Source organism: Amblyomma americanum, chromosome 5 (assembly GCF_052857255.1).
Source record: "Amblyomma americanum isolate KBUSLIRL-KWMA chromosome 5, ASM5285725v1, whole genome shotgun sequence".
In the NCBI taxonomy this organism is placed as follows: domain Eukaryota; kingdom Metazoa; phylum Arthropoda; class Arachnida; order Ixodida; family Ixodidae; genus Amblyomma; species Amblyomma americanum.
This window is the reverse complement of record NC_135501.1, coordinates 18067932-18084014: the sequence shown is the minus strand read 5'-3', so window position 1 is coordinate 18084014 and position 16083 is coordinate 18067932. Positions and strand designations below refer to the sequence as shown.

General features: G+C 48.3%; 1 protein-coding gene across 3 annotated transcripts in view; it reads right to left on the bottom strand.

Moving 5' to 3' along the window:
• Nucleotides 1-16083, bottom strand: part of LOC144132310 (uncharacterized) — a 115355-nt gene that overhangs the window by 64255 nt on the left and 35017 nt on the right. For all 3 annotated transcript variants that reach the window (XM_077664629.1, XM_077664630.1, XM_077664628.1), the window contains exon 3: nt 10814-11032. In XM_077664629.1, coding sequence (XP_077520755.1) covers nt 10814-11032 — 219 coding nt within the window. The remainder of the gene's footprint in view (nt 1-10813; nt 11033-16083) is intronic.

Genomic DNA, 16083 nt, shown 5'->3' with positions numbered 1-16083 from the left:
AAGTTCTGTAATCGCTCCATCGGCAGGAGCTTCGCTTCGCGAAACTCCGCGTCACTGATATCCCTGGCGAAGCCCGCTTTTCGGAAGCAATTCATGTGCAGCTCGTGAAGCAGGAGCCAAAGAAAGTGGGAAAGATGGGGCAGCCCACGCTGAAATGCCGTGACGCGTTTTCAACAGGCGGCGCACCCTCAGAATGGACTGCTCCCCGCATGAATACAAAAACAACAAAAGGAAGCGCCTCCCTACCCTCTCCACCTCTGCCCAGAGGAAAGTGCCCGTCTTTTCTCCTCCTCCGAGTCATACGTAGAAGCTTCTCCGGCTCACCCCATGCGCCTTGCCTCGTATGCGCCGTCACGTGATCTTTTCGCAGCAGCTGTGGCCGCTGTGCGGGCGTCTCCGCATACACGCGCGCGTTTTTTGTGCCGTAAGCATAGTTTGGCTGGCGTGGTAGCTGCGTTTGGCTGGCGTGGTAGCTGCGTTTGTGAGTTTTTTTCTTTGAGGGTTGGCTCCAAATGACTACATTTAATTGTTATAACCGACAATCTATTATGATAGCATTGTTATAAGCAGTTCATTTTACCATAGAACACATTGCAAAGGTGACGGTGCTGCGACTGTCCATTGCTATATCCGATACATTGTTAAAAGCGATATTGTTATAAGTGGGTTTGACTGTAGTGCTGCTTGCTAAGCGATGCTCTCTGCAAAGCATTTGCATTACAAGGTGCACACTGCATATCCTACTTTCGAGGAGCTGCAAAGTCTACGAATTCTTATATCTTCGGCTGTTGCTCAATCAATGCAGCAACGACAAATTGTATCTAGCTCGTCTGCCCATCTCAACTAAAACCATCTGACATGCACGAAGGATCTGCAATCATAAATGCGCGTGATTATGTTTAGATGCAGTGAAACACTCCCGGCACTCCCAAAGGTTGCACAAACAGGTGTCTTCAGACCCAGTTGCGAGCGTCGAGCATCATCGTCACTCACACCAGGTTGCATATGCAAGCGACGCAACGTATGCAAGAAGATATGCATTCGCTTGGTGCCTTCATATGGCTTAGGACACAGTCTTGTAATCTGTCACCTCATTCTGTTTATAATTGAAGCAAGTCATCGCCAGCACTTGTCTTCGCAGCAGTTGTGCACCGACCAGTGAAGAGCAGCGGTATGATCGAGTGCCCATGCTCAGCACAACAGGCATCTCAACCTGTACAGCACTAGACCATAATGCACAATAAATGCCATTCTTGCTTTTTTACCAGCAAAATCATTACAATTTTTAGATTCCACCTTGTAGCCATCACAAAAGCAATGGTAAGTCGAATTTATTTTAGGGCTACGGTGACTAATGGCGATGACCACGCAAACGTGCCTGCCGAGTTGAGGACGTATTGCACCACAATACACGGGGACACCGGGGAGGAGCAACCGCAAAGCCGGAAGCATGCATGTACGAGTCACTTCCAGGCAAACATTACATTTTATGAGGGGAAGGCGTGGAAAGTGAGTTGCTCGTAGCTTGGTCTTTTGCACGGAAGTTTGCGCACATGGAGTTTAAATGCCTCCTGATTCGTGAGCCGAAACCCCTCCGCCCAGCCATCGCCACAGCTTGAGCACGGATGCGGCGTGCACTCAACTTCGACTGGAGGACAGCAGCTCGCCGCAACGAAAAAAGCCTCAAGTTCGCGAGCCAGGCTTCAGCACATGACGGAAAAGCACGAGTCCCATATAGGAGTAATTTTGCAGTTCGCATGATGCAACCAAATGACATTCGGCAAATGGTGTTTGTAATACGTGTAGGAGAACATGTAAGCTTTTGACTGCATGCCGCTCTTGATGTACATGTATGCACCGAACGCCAATCGGTCTATTCCGGGCAATGAGCAAATACTCTTGAACCAAAGTTACGCCTACTCCCGTGGATGGTAATCCAATGCATCGCAATGAGAACAAACCGAGCAGACCACCGAGTGAGAATCCAATGGCCGGACTTCACATACTTCAGGAAGAAATGTACCAGGTCACTCCCGACGCACCTTGAGCGTTGTATTGTATAGGGTTTTATGGCACATAAGCAACTCAGGCTATCATGCGCCAAACACATGGTACAATTTATTTCAAAAATTGGGTGTCCTCAGCAAAAGTCCTTCTTTGGACAAGGACTCCCAGGAGCCCAACAAATCAGATAAAGACCTCAGCCTTCTTCTCAGGCCTGAGAAAATGGATGAGGTGCATCCCAAAATGTGTCAAAGTGTTGTAGCGGCGGGTGCCGCTCAAGTACACGAACTGCTAGCAACCAAAACCATCCCGGTTTATTGCCACATACAGTCATATATATACACATAGCGACACTGGCGCCTCTGGCGGCAGGTGATCCCCAAACCGAAACCGAAACCACATATACAACATATTCCCTTCCTTATAAAAAAAAAAAGACAGCTACATGGGTTAGTGATTTAGTAGTGGTAGTACGTTAGTGCTCTTTTACAGAATTATATTTACAGTAACAACAATGTGCTTGTCTTATGCACTTAATACAAAAATATAAAACAAAAAGAGTAAAACAAGATACAACTCCATTTATGTCCATATTTCACAACGTCAGCAAACTCAACACTCGTGCAGATTGTGACACGTTCATGTTCACTGCAAAACGTGTCTTTCTGTACTTAGTGTCCATAGCGGTCTGGAGGTCGTCTATTCCTTGATGGCTGTACCCTATGCTGAGGTCCCGATGCTTCTGAGAAACCACTGGCGGCAGGCGAAGTCTCTTCCGGCTCAGAGCCGGTCACTGGTGACATAGGCGGCTGCTTCGCAGCAGCCACAGCTGAAGTTCCCGTTGGCGCTTCTGAAACGGGTCTCTCCAAGGTAGGCGGTGAGCTGCTTTCCCTAGCGGTGTCATTTGTATCACTCCTTTCCCCCCACCCACAGATAGATGCAGAAGCTCGTGGCATCCTTGACAACTTTGAAGCGTTCCACGTTTTTCCATCATCAAGTTGAAAGGACGATTGCCCCTGTTTTCTTATCACTTTTCTTGGGCGGCTAAAAGCCAGGTCACCTTTAAAAGCAGTTTGTCTGCGTACTCGTACAAGGTCACCAACATTCACTTTGGTTTCCCTTGCGGCCCTGCGAGCGTCTGTGTATAGTTTACTGGATTGCTGCTTTTGCTTCACCCGCTCGCGTAGGCGGTGAAGCTCTGAAGTAGGGTCGTTTGCAAATATTGCTGACGGATACCCAACGACATCGAGCCGAGTCCTTGGTAGACGTCCATGCAGGAGAAGTGCTGGAGCAACTGCAGTTGTGGCATGCGGCGTACAACGGTAAATGCCCAAGTATTCTGTTACTGTTTGGCGTAAGGGACGCTGCTCGAGTGTAGCCACTTGAACAAAGCTTTTAAAAACTCTGTTGAACCGTTCTACCTGTCCGTTTGCTTGCGAACAGTATACGGACGAATGCCGCAAGCGGATGCCGCGATCCTGCAGAAAAGTTTGGAACTCTCGAGATGAAAACTGTGGCCCGTTATCGCAAACAATTTCCTCTGGGTAACCTTCACGTGCGAACACTGACACCAAGAAGCCTGTTAGTGTGCGTGTTGTGGCTTGGTTGCAAAAGTATACTTCGGGCCACTTAGAAAAGTAGTCGACAAGCGTGATCGCATATCGACAATCGTGTGGTGCTCTCTCAAATGGGCCAACAATGTCCATGCCAAGCTTTAGCCACAGTTCCTTTGGTAAGGGGACCGGGTTCAATGGTGCAGCCATAACCTTCGTGCTCTTGTCCGCTGCCTGGCATATACTACATGTTTGAATAGCTAGCTCGACTTGCCTGTCCATGGCTGGCCACCAAAATTTTTCTCGCAGACGTGCTTTCGTTCGTACAATTCCAGGGTGAGCCTCATGAGCAGCGGTAATTATCCGCGCTGTAAGCGATGCGGGAACCACAAGGCGTTCGCCACGCAAAATCAAATTGTCCACCACTGACAGTTCATCGCGAAGTTTGAGGAAAGGTTGAAGCTCACCCGGCAGAGATTTTTGCGCAGGCCAGGACGATTCAATGTAGGCCTTGATTCGTTGCAGTGTGCTGTCTTCCGACTGGGCCTGTTCAAACTCTTCCCTGGTAATGCAAGAAGATATAAGGGCTACTGATACAGTTTCATCTGGTAAAGTCTCTTCTTCCTGAGGAGGTGACGCAGGGAGGCGAGAGAGCGCATCTGCTACTCGATTTTGCGAACCCTTCCAGTACTTTACTGTATAGCTGTACTGCAGTAGGCGCTCCGTCCACCGTGCTATCCGCAAAGGACGCCTTCCTGGCCCTTGAGTAGACAGCAATGCGACCAAGGCTTGATGGTCAGTAAGCAACGTGAAATGGCGTCCCCACAAGTAAACATGCCACTTCTCGCACGCCCAAACACACGCAAGCGCTTCGCGTTCTCCTACTGAAAAGCTCCTCTCTGCAGATGAAAGCGCTCGAGAAGCGAAGGCGACAGTGTGTAGTTTCTCTCCCTCCACCTGTTGGAGAACCGCTCCAAGCCCACAGTCTGAAGCGTCAGTGGAAACAACAACTGGAAGAGATGCATCGAACATCCGCAGGACTATGTTGGACGCAAGTGCCTCTTTGGTCTTTCGAAAACTGGAGTCTACCTCGCCAGACCAAACAAATGGTTGCCCATATCGGCAAAGTTGGGAACGAACCTAGATTAGTATTCGACCAGTCCCAGGAACGATCGAAGGCTGGCTGTATTGGTGGGTGCCAGTGTATCCTTGATGGAAGCAACCTTTTCCTCCAGCGGAACAATACCACTTGCTGTGATCCTGTGACCCAAAAATGAAAGTTCCTGCGTATCGAAGATACATTTGCTGTCCAGTTTGAGTCCTGCCTCTTTAATGCGTTGAAGTACTGCTGCAAGGTTATCTATGTGCTCCTGCCGGCCCCGCCCGAAGACTATAATGTCATCTATATAGAAGAGCACGCCCTTACATCCTTGCAGGACTTTGGACATCATACTCTGAAATGCAGAAGGCGCGGAAGCCAGTCCGAAGCACACTCGTTTAAAACGAAAGAGGCCTTCGTGAGTTATAAATGCGGTCAAATCGCGACTCGCAGGGTTAAGCATGACCTGGTGGTAAGCTGATGCGAGGTCTAGCTTAGAAAAATTTGTAGCCCCCACTAAACTATGCAATAGCTCTTCTGTATGAGGAAGGGGAAAGCTGTCTATTACGACAGCTTTGTTTGCTTGTCGAAGGTCTACACAGAGGCGAATACCTCCCTCTTTCTTCTTAACGACCACAATGGGTGACACCCATTCAGATGCCTCCACCCTCTCTATCACGTCCAGATTTTCCAACCGATGGAGCTCTTCCGAGACCAATGGTCGTAGCGAGAGCGGAAGGCGCCGAAGTTTAGATTGCACTGGCTGCACCGTGGATCGCGTTTTGACGTGATGCACAAAACCTTTCGCTAGGCCAAGGCCTGGATCGAAAAGAGATCCAAACTCGCCAACTAATTCCTTTGGGAGGTTAATATCCTGCACGGCTTTCGTCGGGTCAGGGCACTGTTCCCTTCGAGAATTAGAAGTTAGCGTCGTTTCAAGGCATTGCAGAGATGACCCATCAATCTGTAGACCGAGGGCCTTGATGGCATCGATACCCAAGAGTGAGGTGCCTTGTTCTACGACGTAGAAAAGAAGGCTTGTTGTGCTAGCTTTGTACGTAACGTCAGCGAAGAAACAGCCACGAACCGGAATTGGCTGTTTTGAATAGTCCAGTAACCGAACAGTCGGGGCCAAAAGTACTTGGCCTTCAAAATACTGCTTAAAAAGATCGTGTGCAACAATGGAAACTGACGACCCAGAATCTACAAGGAAAGTTATGTCCACACGGTCAATCGAAACTGTGACGTAAACAGCGGAGCGAGCGGCCGTCGTCACAGCCAGAATGCTCAAAACTTCCTCGCTAGGAGAGTCTTGGCTGTCTACCTCACGCACCGGAGCGGAGCCTCGTTTCTGGCAAACAGAGCGGAAGTGACCCATGACACCGCAATGGTGACAACGCTTGCTTTTGGCTGGACAGCGAACTGATGCTGCATTGTGCCGGGATGAACCGCAGCGATAACAACGAGACTGGCGATTGTGCGACCACTTCGAGCTCTCGTCGGATTCTGGTGTACGCGTAGGCGTATTTCCACGAGTATTTATGCGTCCAACATCTACAGAAGGAAATTCTTGCAGATCATTGTACGCCTGCTCAAACTGCCTTGCCAGTAGTACTGCTCTAGTGAACGAGAGAGACGATCCTTCAAGCAGAAGACGCTCGCGCAAGCTCCGAGACAAAATACCAGCAACGAACTGGTCACGCAGCGAATCTTCTTCGGCAGGAAAAGAGCATGTAGCAGAAAGCTCCCGCAATGCAGTGATGTACTCATTCACTGATTCACCAGCTTGCTGAACTTGCCTACTGAAATGATGCCGTTCGGCAACAACATTGCTTGTTGCCGAAAAATGAGCATGCAGAGCGGCGACTGCGATATCGTGCGACGATACTTCAGGCCTTGTGTCGCCTCTGCCCTTGCTATCTTCCGACGTTTTCTCAGTAGCAGTTCTCAGAAGCGCCAACGGGAACTTCAGCTGTGGCTGCTGCGAAGCAGCCGCCTATGTCACCAGTGACCGGCTCTGAGGCGGAAGAGACTTCGCCTGCCGCCAGTGGTTTCTCAGAAGCATCGGGACCTCAGCGTAGGGTACAGCCATCAAGGAATAGACGACCTCCAGACCGCTATGGACACTAAGTACAGAAAGAGACGTTTTGCAGTGAACATGAACGTGTCACAATCTGCACGAGTGTTGAGTTTGCTGACGTTGTGAAATATGGACATAAATGGAGTTGTATCTTGTTTTACTCTTTTTGTTTTATATTTTTGTATTAAGTGCATAAGACAAGCACATTGTTGTTACTGTAAATATAATTCTGTAAAAGAGCACTAACGTACTACCACTACTAAATCACTAACCCATGTAGCTGTCTTTTTTTTTTATAAAGAAGGGAATATGTTGTATATGTGGTTTCGGTTTCGGTTTGGGGATCACCTGCCGCCAGAGGCGCCAGTGTCGCTATGTGCATATATATTAAAAGAACGTCTTGCTGGGCAAGTTGGTACATCTTTGGATTACAGGATATATATGACTGTATGTGGCAATAAACCGGGATGGTTCTTCGAATTAATGGTTCTGTGATATTATATTTTGTTCAAGATCGCCACTTCTTTCCGAAAACTAAAAACAGATGAAGAACCTACGAGTGGATTATCTCCTAAAAGTAAATTGGGGTGGAAGGGAATGTGTTCACTGTAAAATACAGTAAAATATTTTTTCCTTAGCCGTTCGAGTTGTGTGCACGAGAATAAGATGAGATTTACTGTGAGCTCATCTCCACATTTCTCACATAAGGGTTAGTCTTGTTTTGTCAGTAGAAAGTTATGTGTGTGTGTCTGATGCGTAGGCGGCACGAAATTTCCTCTATAAAACGTTCCTGATACCTGCATAATCTCCATTCTCCCAGAAAAGGTTTTACTGAATGTAGTTTGTAATTTTCTTCACTATTCCATGTAGACTGCCATTTTTCTTTAAGTTTATTTTTTACTAACTGTATGCAATCTGCATAGGGCATATTTACAGTTCCGACTTCCTTATGGCGAGCTCGAGCAACGCGCGCGTCAGCTCCCTCGTTGCCACTAATTCCAAGATGGCCTGGTATCCAACAGAGCTTAATTTCACATCCTTGTGTTTCAGCAATTATTATGTAATGTATTATATCTCCTATTAAAGGTTCTCTTACATTTCTGGCATTGAGTGCTCTGATTGCATTCAGCGAGTCTGTGTAGATAATGCTGTTTTGAATGTTTTTTTTTACTATTTTTGTTACAGCCACCGAAATAGCATAACATTCGGCTGAGAAAATTGACGTGCACTAAGGCAACCTGACTACCCTTTCCCATTTATCTTGCACTACAGCACTTCCGACTTAAAGTGCTGTTTTAGACCCCTCTGTATAAAATGCTGTGTATTCTTTGTACTTTTTGTCTAGCACGAAAAATTCTTGTAATATGTGTTCACGTGGAGTTTGCTTTTTATGAAATTGTGTCAGTGTGCAGTCACCTACAACAGGAAAGGTGAGCCAAGGTGGCAGTGGTTTGGGTCTCTGGGTAACATCAGGTAGTATGTCCAGAATACCCAATTCCTGGCAAATTTCTTCAAAATGGAGGATAAAGGTCTCGTTGCATTTGGTTTGTTTTAGACGGGCACTTCGTAACTATGGAGTAGCAGAGATGTTTTGGTAGTGAACGGGTTTTTAGGATATATGCACATGTGAGCATGGCTCTTCTATATGCAAGGAGTGGTTCGTTACATTCTACATATAAACTGTATATGGGCAATGCCCTGTATGCACCAGTGAAAAGACGCAAACCTAAATTATGTACTAGGTCCAGTCGCTTAAGGTACAACGGCCTCGCTGACCCATACACTATACATTCATAATCCAGGGTAGAGCATACGGAGCGGTAAACGAGACACGCCCTGTCGGCAACCCAGTGTTTTCGCGACTGCACTTTTGAGTATGTTCAGGGATCGAGAAGCTTTCTTTTTCAAAGTGTTTATGTGAGGCAGGAAAGTGAGCTTTCTGTCGAATATTAGGCCGAGAAATTTGTGGTCACTATTTAACGGTAATTCGGTTTCGTTCAGGTGTAGTCTAGGATCTGTCTGTAGGCCACGTTTGAGTGAGAAAAGAATGGCCAATGTTTTCTGTGGGAAGAACCGGAAACAGTTTCGGTCAGCCCATGTTGAAAGTTTACTTATTGTTAACTGCACTTGTCTTTCACATGTTGATATGTTTGAGGATGTGCAAGCTATCTGAAGATCGTCAACATAGACTGAATACATAATGGACCTTGGAATTATTTTACTAATAGAATTAGTTTTAACAAATAAAGAGGGTCGTGCTAAAATACTCCCTTGAGGCACTCCATTTTCCGGAATGAAAATTCTCGAGAGGGTTGAGCCGAGGCATACATGGAATGAACAGTTTGACAGGAAGCCTTTTAGGCAGTACAACATCCTGCCACGAATGCCAAGTTCAGCCAAGTCGTGAAGAATTCCGTACCTCCAGGTTGTGTCATATGCTTTCTCTAAATTGAAAAAAAACAGCAACACAGTGTTGTTTGTGTACAAAAGCTTCACGGACAGTATTTTCAAGACAAACTAGGTGGTCAGTTCTGGAGCATGCCTTTTTGAAACTGCACTGATGGACATCGAGAAGCTCACGGGCTTCTAGCATGAAGGTTGATCTAATATTCACAATACTTTCAAAGGAGTTTACAAGGCAGCTGGTGAGGGCTATGAGCCTATAACTACTGGGAGAGGTTGGTGGTTTTTCGGGTTTAAGAATTGGAGCAATGATGGCCTTCTTCCAGGCTTCGGGTAGTGTACCCGATACCCGAAGCTTATTAAAAAAACTTAAAAGTGCCTCTACGGCAAGTTCAGAGAGGTGGCACAGCGTCTGATAGTATATTCCATCAGGGCTGGGCGCAGTCTGTTTACCAGCGGATAAGACTGTGTTGATTTCTTGAACTGTAAAAATTTATTATATGCTTCATTGTATAACCACTTGTAGACAGTCTTTGTTTCTCGGCTGCGGGACAGCATTTGATAGTATATTCCATCAGGGCCGGGCACAGTCTGTTTACCAGCGGACAAGACTGTGTTGATTTCTTGAACTGTAATAATTTATTATATGGTTCATTTGTATAACCACTTGTAGACAGACTTTGTTTCTTGGATGTGTTTTTGTGCTTTAGAAATGATTCTGTGTAGTGTGATGAGCTGGAAACTGCCGAAAAATATTCACCTAAAATGTCTGCCTGTTCTTTGATGTTTGTCTGTATACCAGGGGCTGTTAGAAGGGGAAGTGTGAATGGGGAGTATTTACCATCTAGCTTTCGTACCTTCTCCCACATTTCTTTTGATGAGGTTGAGATATTTATGGGTGTTATGTAACTTTGCCACAAAGTCTTTTCGGTACTACGGCGGATATATCGGGCTTCTGCTCTTGCCTTTTAAAAGTTTGAGATTTTTCTGCATGAGGTACTTCCAAAAGTTTCCTCATGCTTTGTTTTGTTTCTTTCTTGCTACTTTACATTCTTTTGTATACCAGGTTTTGTCGTTTTGTTTCACCACTCCTGAAGATTGAGGTATAGCCAGGCACGCAGTGGAGATAATGTAGTTTGTGACAATTTCATTAAGTTCATCTATGCTTAAGTTATGTGGATCTATTTTTTTCTAGGCTGGCCTTTTCTTCAAACAGCGCCCAGTCGGCCAAATGCAGCTTCCAATGTCGTGGCTTTGTAGGAATGATTTGCGGAGAAGATGTTAGGTTGATAAGAACAGGTAGATGCTCGCTGCCATACGGTTTTTCCAAGACATCCGTATGGCAGCGAGCGTAGTTTTGGCTACAGTGCCCTCAAAGTGACGACTGCCTACATCACAGGACGCGAGTACAATAAGAGGGAAGTGCCGATATGTGATCCGGTCTGCATAGCACGTGCAGAAGGCAGCCGGCAGCAGCCATCGCCGTCGACTGTGGACAACAAATCTGGTTGTTTTCATCAATACAAGTAATGTCCGAACGTATTTTTAGCCAAAGCGATCTAAAATTAAATTTTGGTGACATAAGAGAAAGTAGATACAATTAGCAGGAAGCGCCGGTATCCTATGCGAAGGTACAGGTGAGGAGCACTGCATATGACTGAAGGAGGCGCTCACTTTGTCGAGGTCTGGCAGCCCCTGGGATGAGTCAGCAGAAGGTGGCTCAGGGTCGACTGCCATGCGCTTCAGCTTGCGCTTGCGCCGCTGGGGCCGTGACGAGGCAGGTGGCAGGCAGTTTTCGTTCAGCGAGTCCGACTCTGCCGCATTGGCTTGCCGGTGTCGCCAGGCACACAGGCGCTGCAGCAGGTCGTCCGAATCGCTCTGTGGGGCGTCCAGCTGCACACAGAAAGGGCCAGCACAGCAGCCCAAGGTCTGACCACACACCTTCCTCTGGTGCAGGTGGACAGCACTGACACAAATCACACCCTTGCCAAGAATGATTAATTACTGATTTTATTTATTAATGCGAAAGCATTAGACGGCCACGAAAACCCAGTGTCGCTCAATAAGTGGCAGCTTTAGAAAACTTACAGTTGGTCGAAACGGTGTGATGTCATTGATGGTGGGAAAATAGGAAATGTTGACCAGTAATAGTTAGTACTAGTACTCACAACTGCACCAACTACAATGGAATAGAACATTGCCGCTCGGCCGCATGGCGGCGCTATGCTACCACTGCGGGGAGCCAGGTCATGTTCTCCGCAACTGCCCATACCGGAGGATGGGCTTGAGAGGATTTCCACTGGGCGCACCTCGACTGCGCTATGGTGAGAGACCACGGGAGATTGAACAGTGCCTAGCCGATCACGTGCTGCCCTCAACGCCTCCACAACGTCGGTCTAGGTCGCAGCCTCCAAGACGGATTCCTTCGCCCAGTCACGCACCATCCTCTGGCCAATTTAGAGGTACGTCCCCCCGCTGAGAAAACTGAAGACAGCGTCCTCCGGGGTAGGACCGCTGCTGCCGCAGAGAGTGAAAAGGCTCCATCCGACGATTTGATGTGACGACCCATAAGGCGACGACCTCAGCAACGACCACATCGACGACCTCACCGACGACCTCAGCGATGAAGCCACCAAAGACCTCACGGACGAGTTGTACGTCAAAATTCTAGTTGCCGCCAACAGCCATGACATGACAGTACTCGTGGATACTGGAGCTGACTTTTCTGACATGGGCAGCCAACTCGCCACGACCCTCAAAACAGTTCTAACACCTTGGCCTAGGCCGCAGATATGCACAGCTGGTTGCCATGTGTTAACGCCGAATGGCATCTGCACCTGCCGCATACAGATCCGCGGTGCCACTTTCATTGGCTCCTTCGCCGTGCTACGAGAGTGCTCCAATGAACTGATTCTCGGCATGGACTTCCTTAAAGAGCATGGAGCGGTCACCAACGTGCAAGAGTAACTGGTATCGTTTTTGACACAGTGCGCCGCTGATACCGAAGCCGAGCCGCATAGAGCAGCACTATGCACCTCTGACAACTACATAACAATACCGCCGAGAGCAAGCAAGTTTGTCACGTTGCAGTGTGATACCAGCTTCGGTACTCAGGGTATTGCCGAAGCGGACTTGTCGCTACTACTCTCTCCGCAAGTTTGAGTTGCTTGCGCCCTTGTCGACATTGTTCACAGGCGTACCGAGCTCTTAGTAACCAACTTTAATTGAGAACCCCAACATTTGACGAAAAAAACAGTGACTGCCCATTTTGAAGAACTTTGCGAGCATGCCAGCCAATAAACGGACCCCGGAACAGCGGAACAGGGCATGGCAACAGCCATTAAGACCGACATGAACCCGGACCTTCTGAATTAGAAACGCAGTGCGGAAAGCCTTATTGACTCTTTCTGCGACTGCTGTGCATCAACCTCCAAGGTTCGTCAGGCGCCAATAACTAAGCACTGCATTATCGTCGATAGTGACCAAAGACCGCTCTGTCAGCCTCCTTATTGTGTTTCGTCGAAGGAACGTGATGCTATCCATCGCCAAGTTGCCGAAACACTCCACGATGAAGTCATACAACCATCGACGAGCCACTGGGCATCACCTGTTGTTCTCGTCGCAAAGAAAGACGGCAGCCTACGGTTCTGCATAGATCAGACGTCTCAACAAAGTTACCAAAAATAATGTCTATCCACTGCCGCGCATTGATGACTCGTTATACCACCTCTGACATGCCACCTCACTCTGCTGAATCGCTTCTGACGAAGGACCATAGTGTTGAACCTGACGCTGGTTAGAGCGTGCGAGTCTTGAGTCTGAACTCGTCACTCGACTTGCGCAGCGGTTACCGGCAAATCGAGGTCGACGAACGTGCCCGAGAAAATACCGCCTTCATTGCTCCTGACAGAATGTGTGAATTTAAGGTGCTTCCTTTCGGCTCGTGTTCAGCCCCTGCAACGTTCCAACGTATGATGGACACCGTGCTAACTGACCTGAAGTGGCAGTCCTGCCTTGTGCATCTCGACGACATCGTGATTTTCTCCGACATGTTCGAGGAGCACCTGAAGCGTTTGCGCACTGTTTTCGAGGCAATTCGTTCCGCGGGTCTGTCTCTCAAGCCTGAAAAGTGCCACTTCGCATTTAGCGAACTCAAGTTTCTTGGCCACATCGTGAGTGCTCAGGGCACTAGCCCAGACCCCAAAAAGATGGCCGCCGTTTCTACATTCCCCCAGCCAACAGATAAATGAAGCTTGCGTTGTTTTCTGGCGCTCTGTCCCTATTATCAGAGATTTGTTCAAAACTTCTCCAAGCTCGCAGAGCCGCTAACTCGCCTGACGAAAGGCGCCGAACCCTTCTTCCGAGGCCTGGATCAGGAAAAAGCCTTCAAAGATCTTAAGGCCCACCTCCAATCTATGCCTATCCTTGGCCACTTCGACGACGATGCCAATATGGAACTGCACACAAATGCCAGCAACGTTGGCCTCGGTGCAGTGACTGTGCAATAGCAAGACGGTGTAGAACCTGTGGTCGCATACATAAGTCGCACTTTGTCCCGTTTCGAAGTGAATTATTCCACCACGGAAAAGGAGTGTCTGGTTATTGTTCGGGCAGTCACGAAATTTCGTCTGTACCTGTACGGCCGCCCATTTCGAGTCATAAGCAATCATTACTCCTTCTGTTGGCTTGCACGGTGGAGCCTTCGGCTGCAAGAGTTCGACGTCACAATCGTGTATAAGTCAGGTCAGGAACATAGCAATGCTGACTGTCTCTACCGAGATGCTCTTCCGTGCCCACCGAATGAGTCCGAAGACGATTCTGCTTACCTCGGCGCTGTCACCACATCCACCTTTGCCCAACACCAGAGGGCCGACTGCAAACTGCTGCCTCTCATCGAGTACCTCGAAGGAACTGCTCCGTCTCTGCAACAACTCTTCTCGCATGGACTCTCTCCGTTTTGCTTATGAGACGGAGTCCTCTGCAAGAAAAACTACGGCCTGACCGAAACTGCGTATCTCCTTGTAGTCCATCCGCGCTTTGGCAGGAAGTTCTCACTACATGCCACGACGACCTTACTTCTGGTCATCTCGGTTTCTCCAGAACACTGGGACGCCTCCGCCACAAGTACTACTGGCCTCGGTTTGCTGAGGTTGTCCAACGCCACATTAGAACCTGTCGTGAGTGTCAACGCCGGAAAATACCACCGACAAAACCGGCCGGCCTTCTGAAGCCAATTGATCCACCGCGAATCCCATTTCAGCAAGTCGGCATGGACTTACTGGGCCCATTCCGTGTCCTCCATGGGTAACCGGTACACTGTTGTTGCCACTGACTACCTCAGCAGCTACTGCGAGACCAAGGCTCTTCCCTGTGGCACCACGGCTGAAATTTCATAGTTCTTTGTTACCACATTGTGCTTCGCCATGGCGCCCCCACGGCCGTATTAACTGACCGGGGAACTGCGCTTACGTCGGCTCTTACACAAGAGGTCCTGCGTCTATGTGGCAGCAGTCATAGAAAAACGACTGCTTGCCATCCTCAAACGAACGGACTGACTGAGAGGCTGAACAAGACCATTGCAGATATGATGTCTATGTATGTCGACGCTGCCCATCACAACTGGGACGAAATACTCCCTTACATCACGCTTGCATATAACACCGTCCTCCAAAAAACGACGCGTTTCACTCTGTTCTGTTTGGTGTATGGCCGTGACGCCCTGACCATGCGGGACGCCATGCTGCTCCCTGGTTGCGCTCCCTCGTCTGTTGCAGGCGCTGACCAATTCGTTCGTGACGCAGAAGCCGCTAGCCGTCTGGCTAGACATCGAATTCGACACCAGAAGGAAACCGACGCATGGCACTACAACCTCCAACACAGGGAGGTGATTTACAAGCTCGGCGAGCCCGTCTGGGTATATAGCCCAATACGTTTGCGCAGGAGCTCTGAAAAGCTTCTGCGCCGCTACTTCGGCCCCTACGAGGTGTTCCGTCAACTCAGCGAGGTGAACTATGAAGTGTTCCCCACAAGGAACTGTACACTCTTTTCGACCACCCATGTCTGAAGTCTTCCACGTGTGACGCATGAAATCGCATTACGACCGTTAGGCCCTTGGGAGTTTACATTCAATCCCGATGTCACACGCGCCTTTGCACTTTCGGTGCCGCTATACTGTTTCCCCCTTGACCGTGGCATCGAGGCGATGCCTCTTGAAAGGAGGGGGGCAATGCCACACTGAATGGATGGATGGATGGATGGATGAATACGGCTGAACCCTTTAAATCGGGCGGTGGCTCAAGCCACCTAGCCATGACTTGTGAAATTTTACTCCTGTCTTCATTTCAGCCACCAATCAGATAACCTTCGCTTGGTTACTTCTAACCTCTTAAAATCCACTTTCCCTTCACTATCCCTAAACCCCAATGCCTTGGGTAAGTCAGCCCCGCTGCTTTCCACTGTAGGGTGAAGCCCTTTACAGAAAAGTATGAAGTGTTCAGCCGTTTCCTCCTCCTCTCTGCACGCAATGCACAACGTGTCTATCTCGTGGTACCTGACTCTATATGTCAAGTCCGCAAAACTCCAGTCCTGGCCTCAAACAACAAAAAGCTTCCCCTACAATTATCATAGATATTTTCTTTGGCAATTTCCTGCTTAAAGGTCCGGTATGTTCCCAGTGCCGATTTCGTCAGCATCCCTGTTTTCCACAGAGCCCTCTCTGTTTCTTCAACCTTTTTCTTAACCAATACTTGCTGATATGCCCCCTACTGCTGTCCAGATATTTGCTTGTCAATATTCTAGTTCGCTTTCCCATTTCGTGTCAACATTCCTTATATACAGGGATCTGAAAACTTTCCTAGCCCACTGCTTTTCCCCTATTTTTCTTAATCGCTCCTCAAATACTATCTTACTGCTAGCTTCTCTGCTCTCGAACGACGCCCATCCCA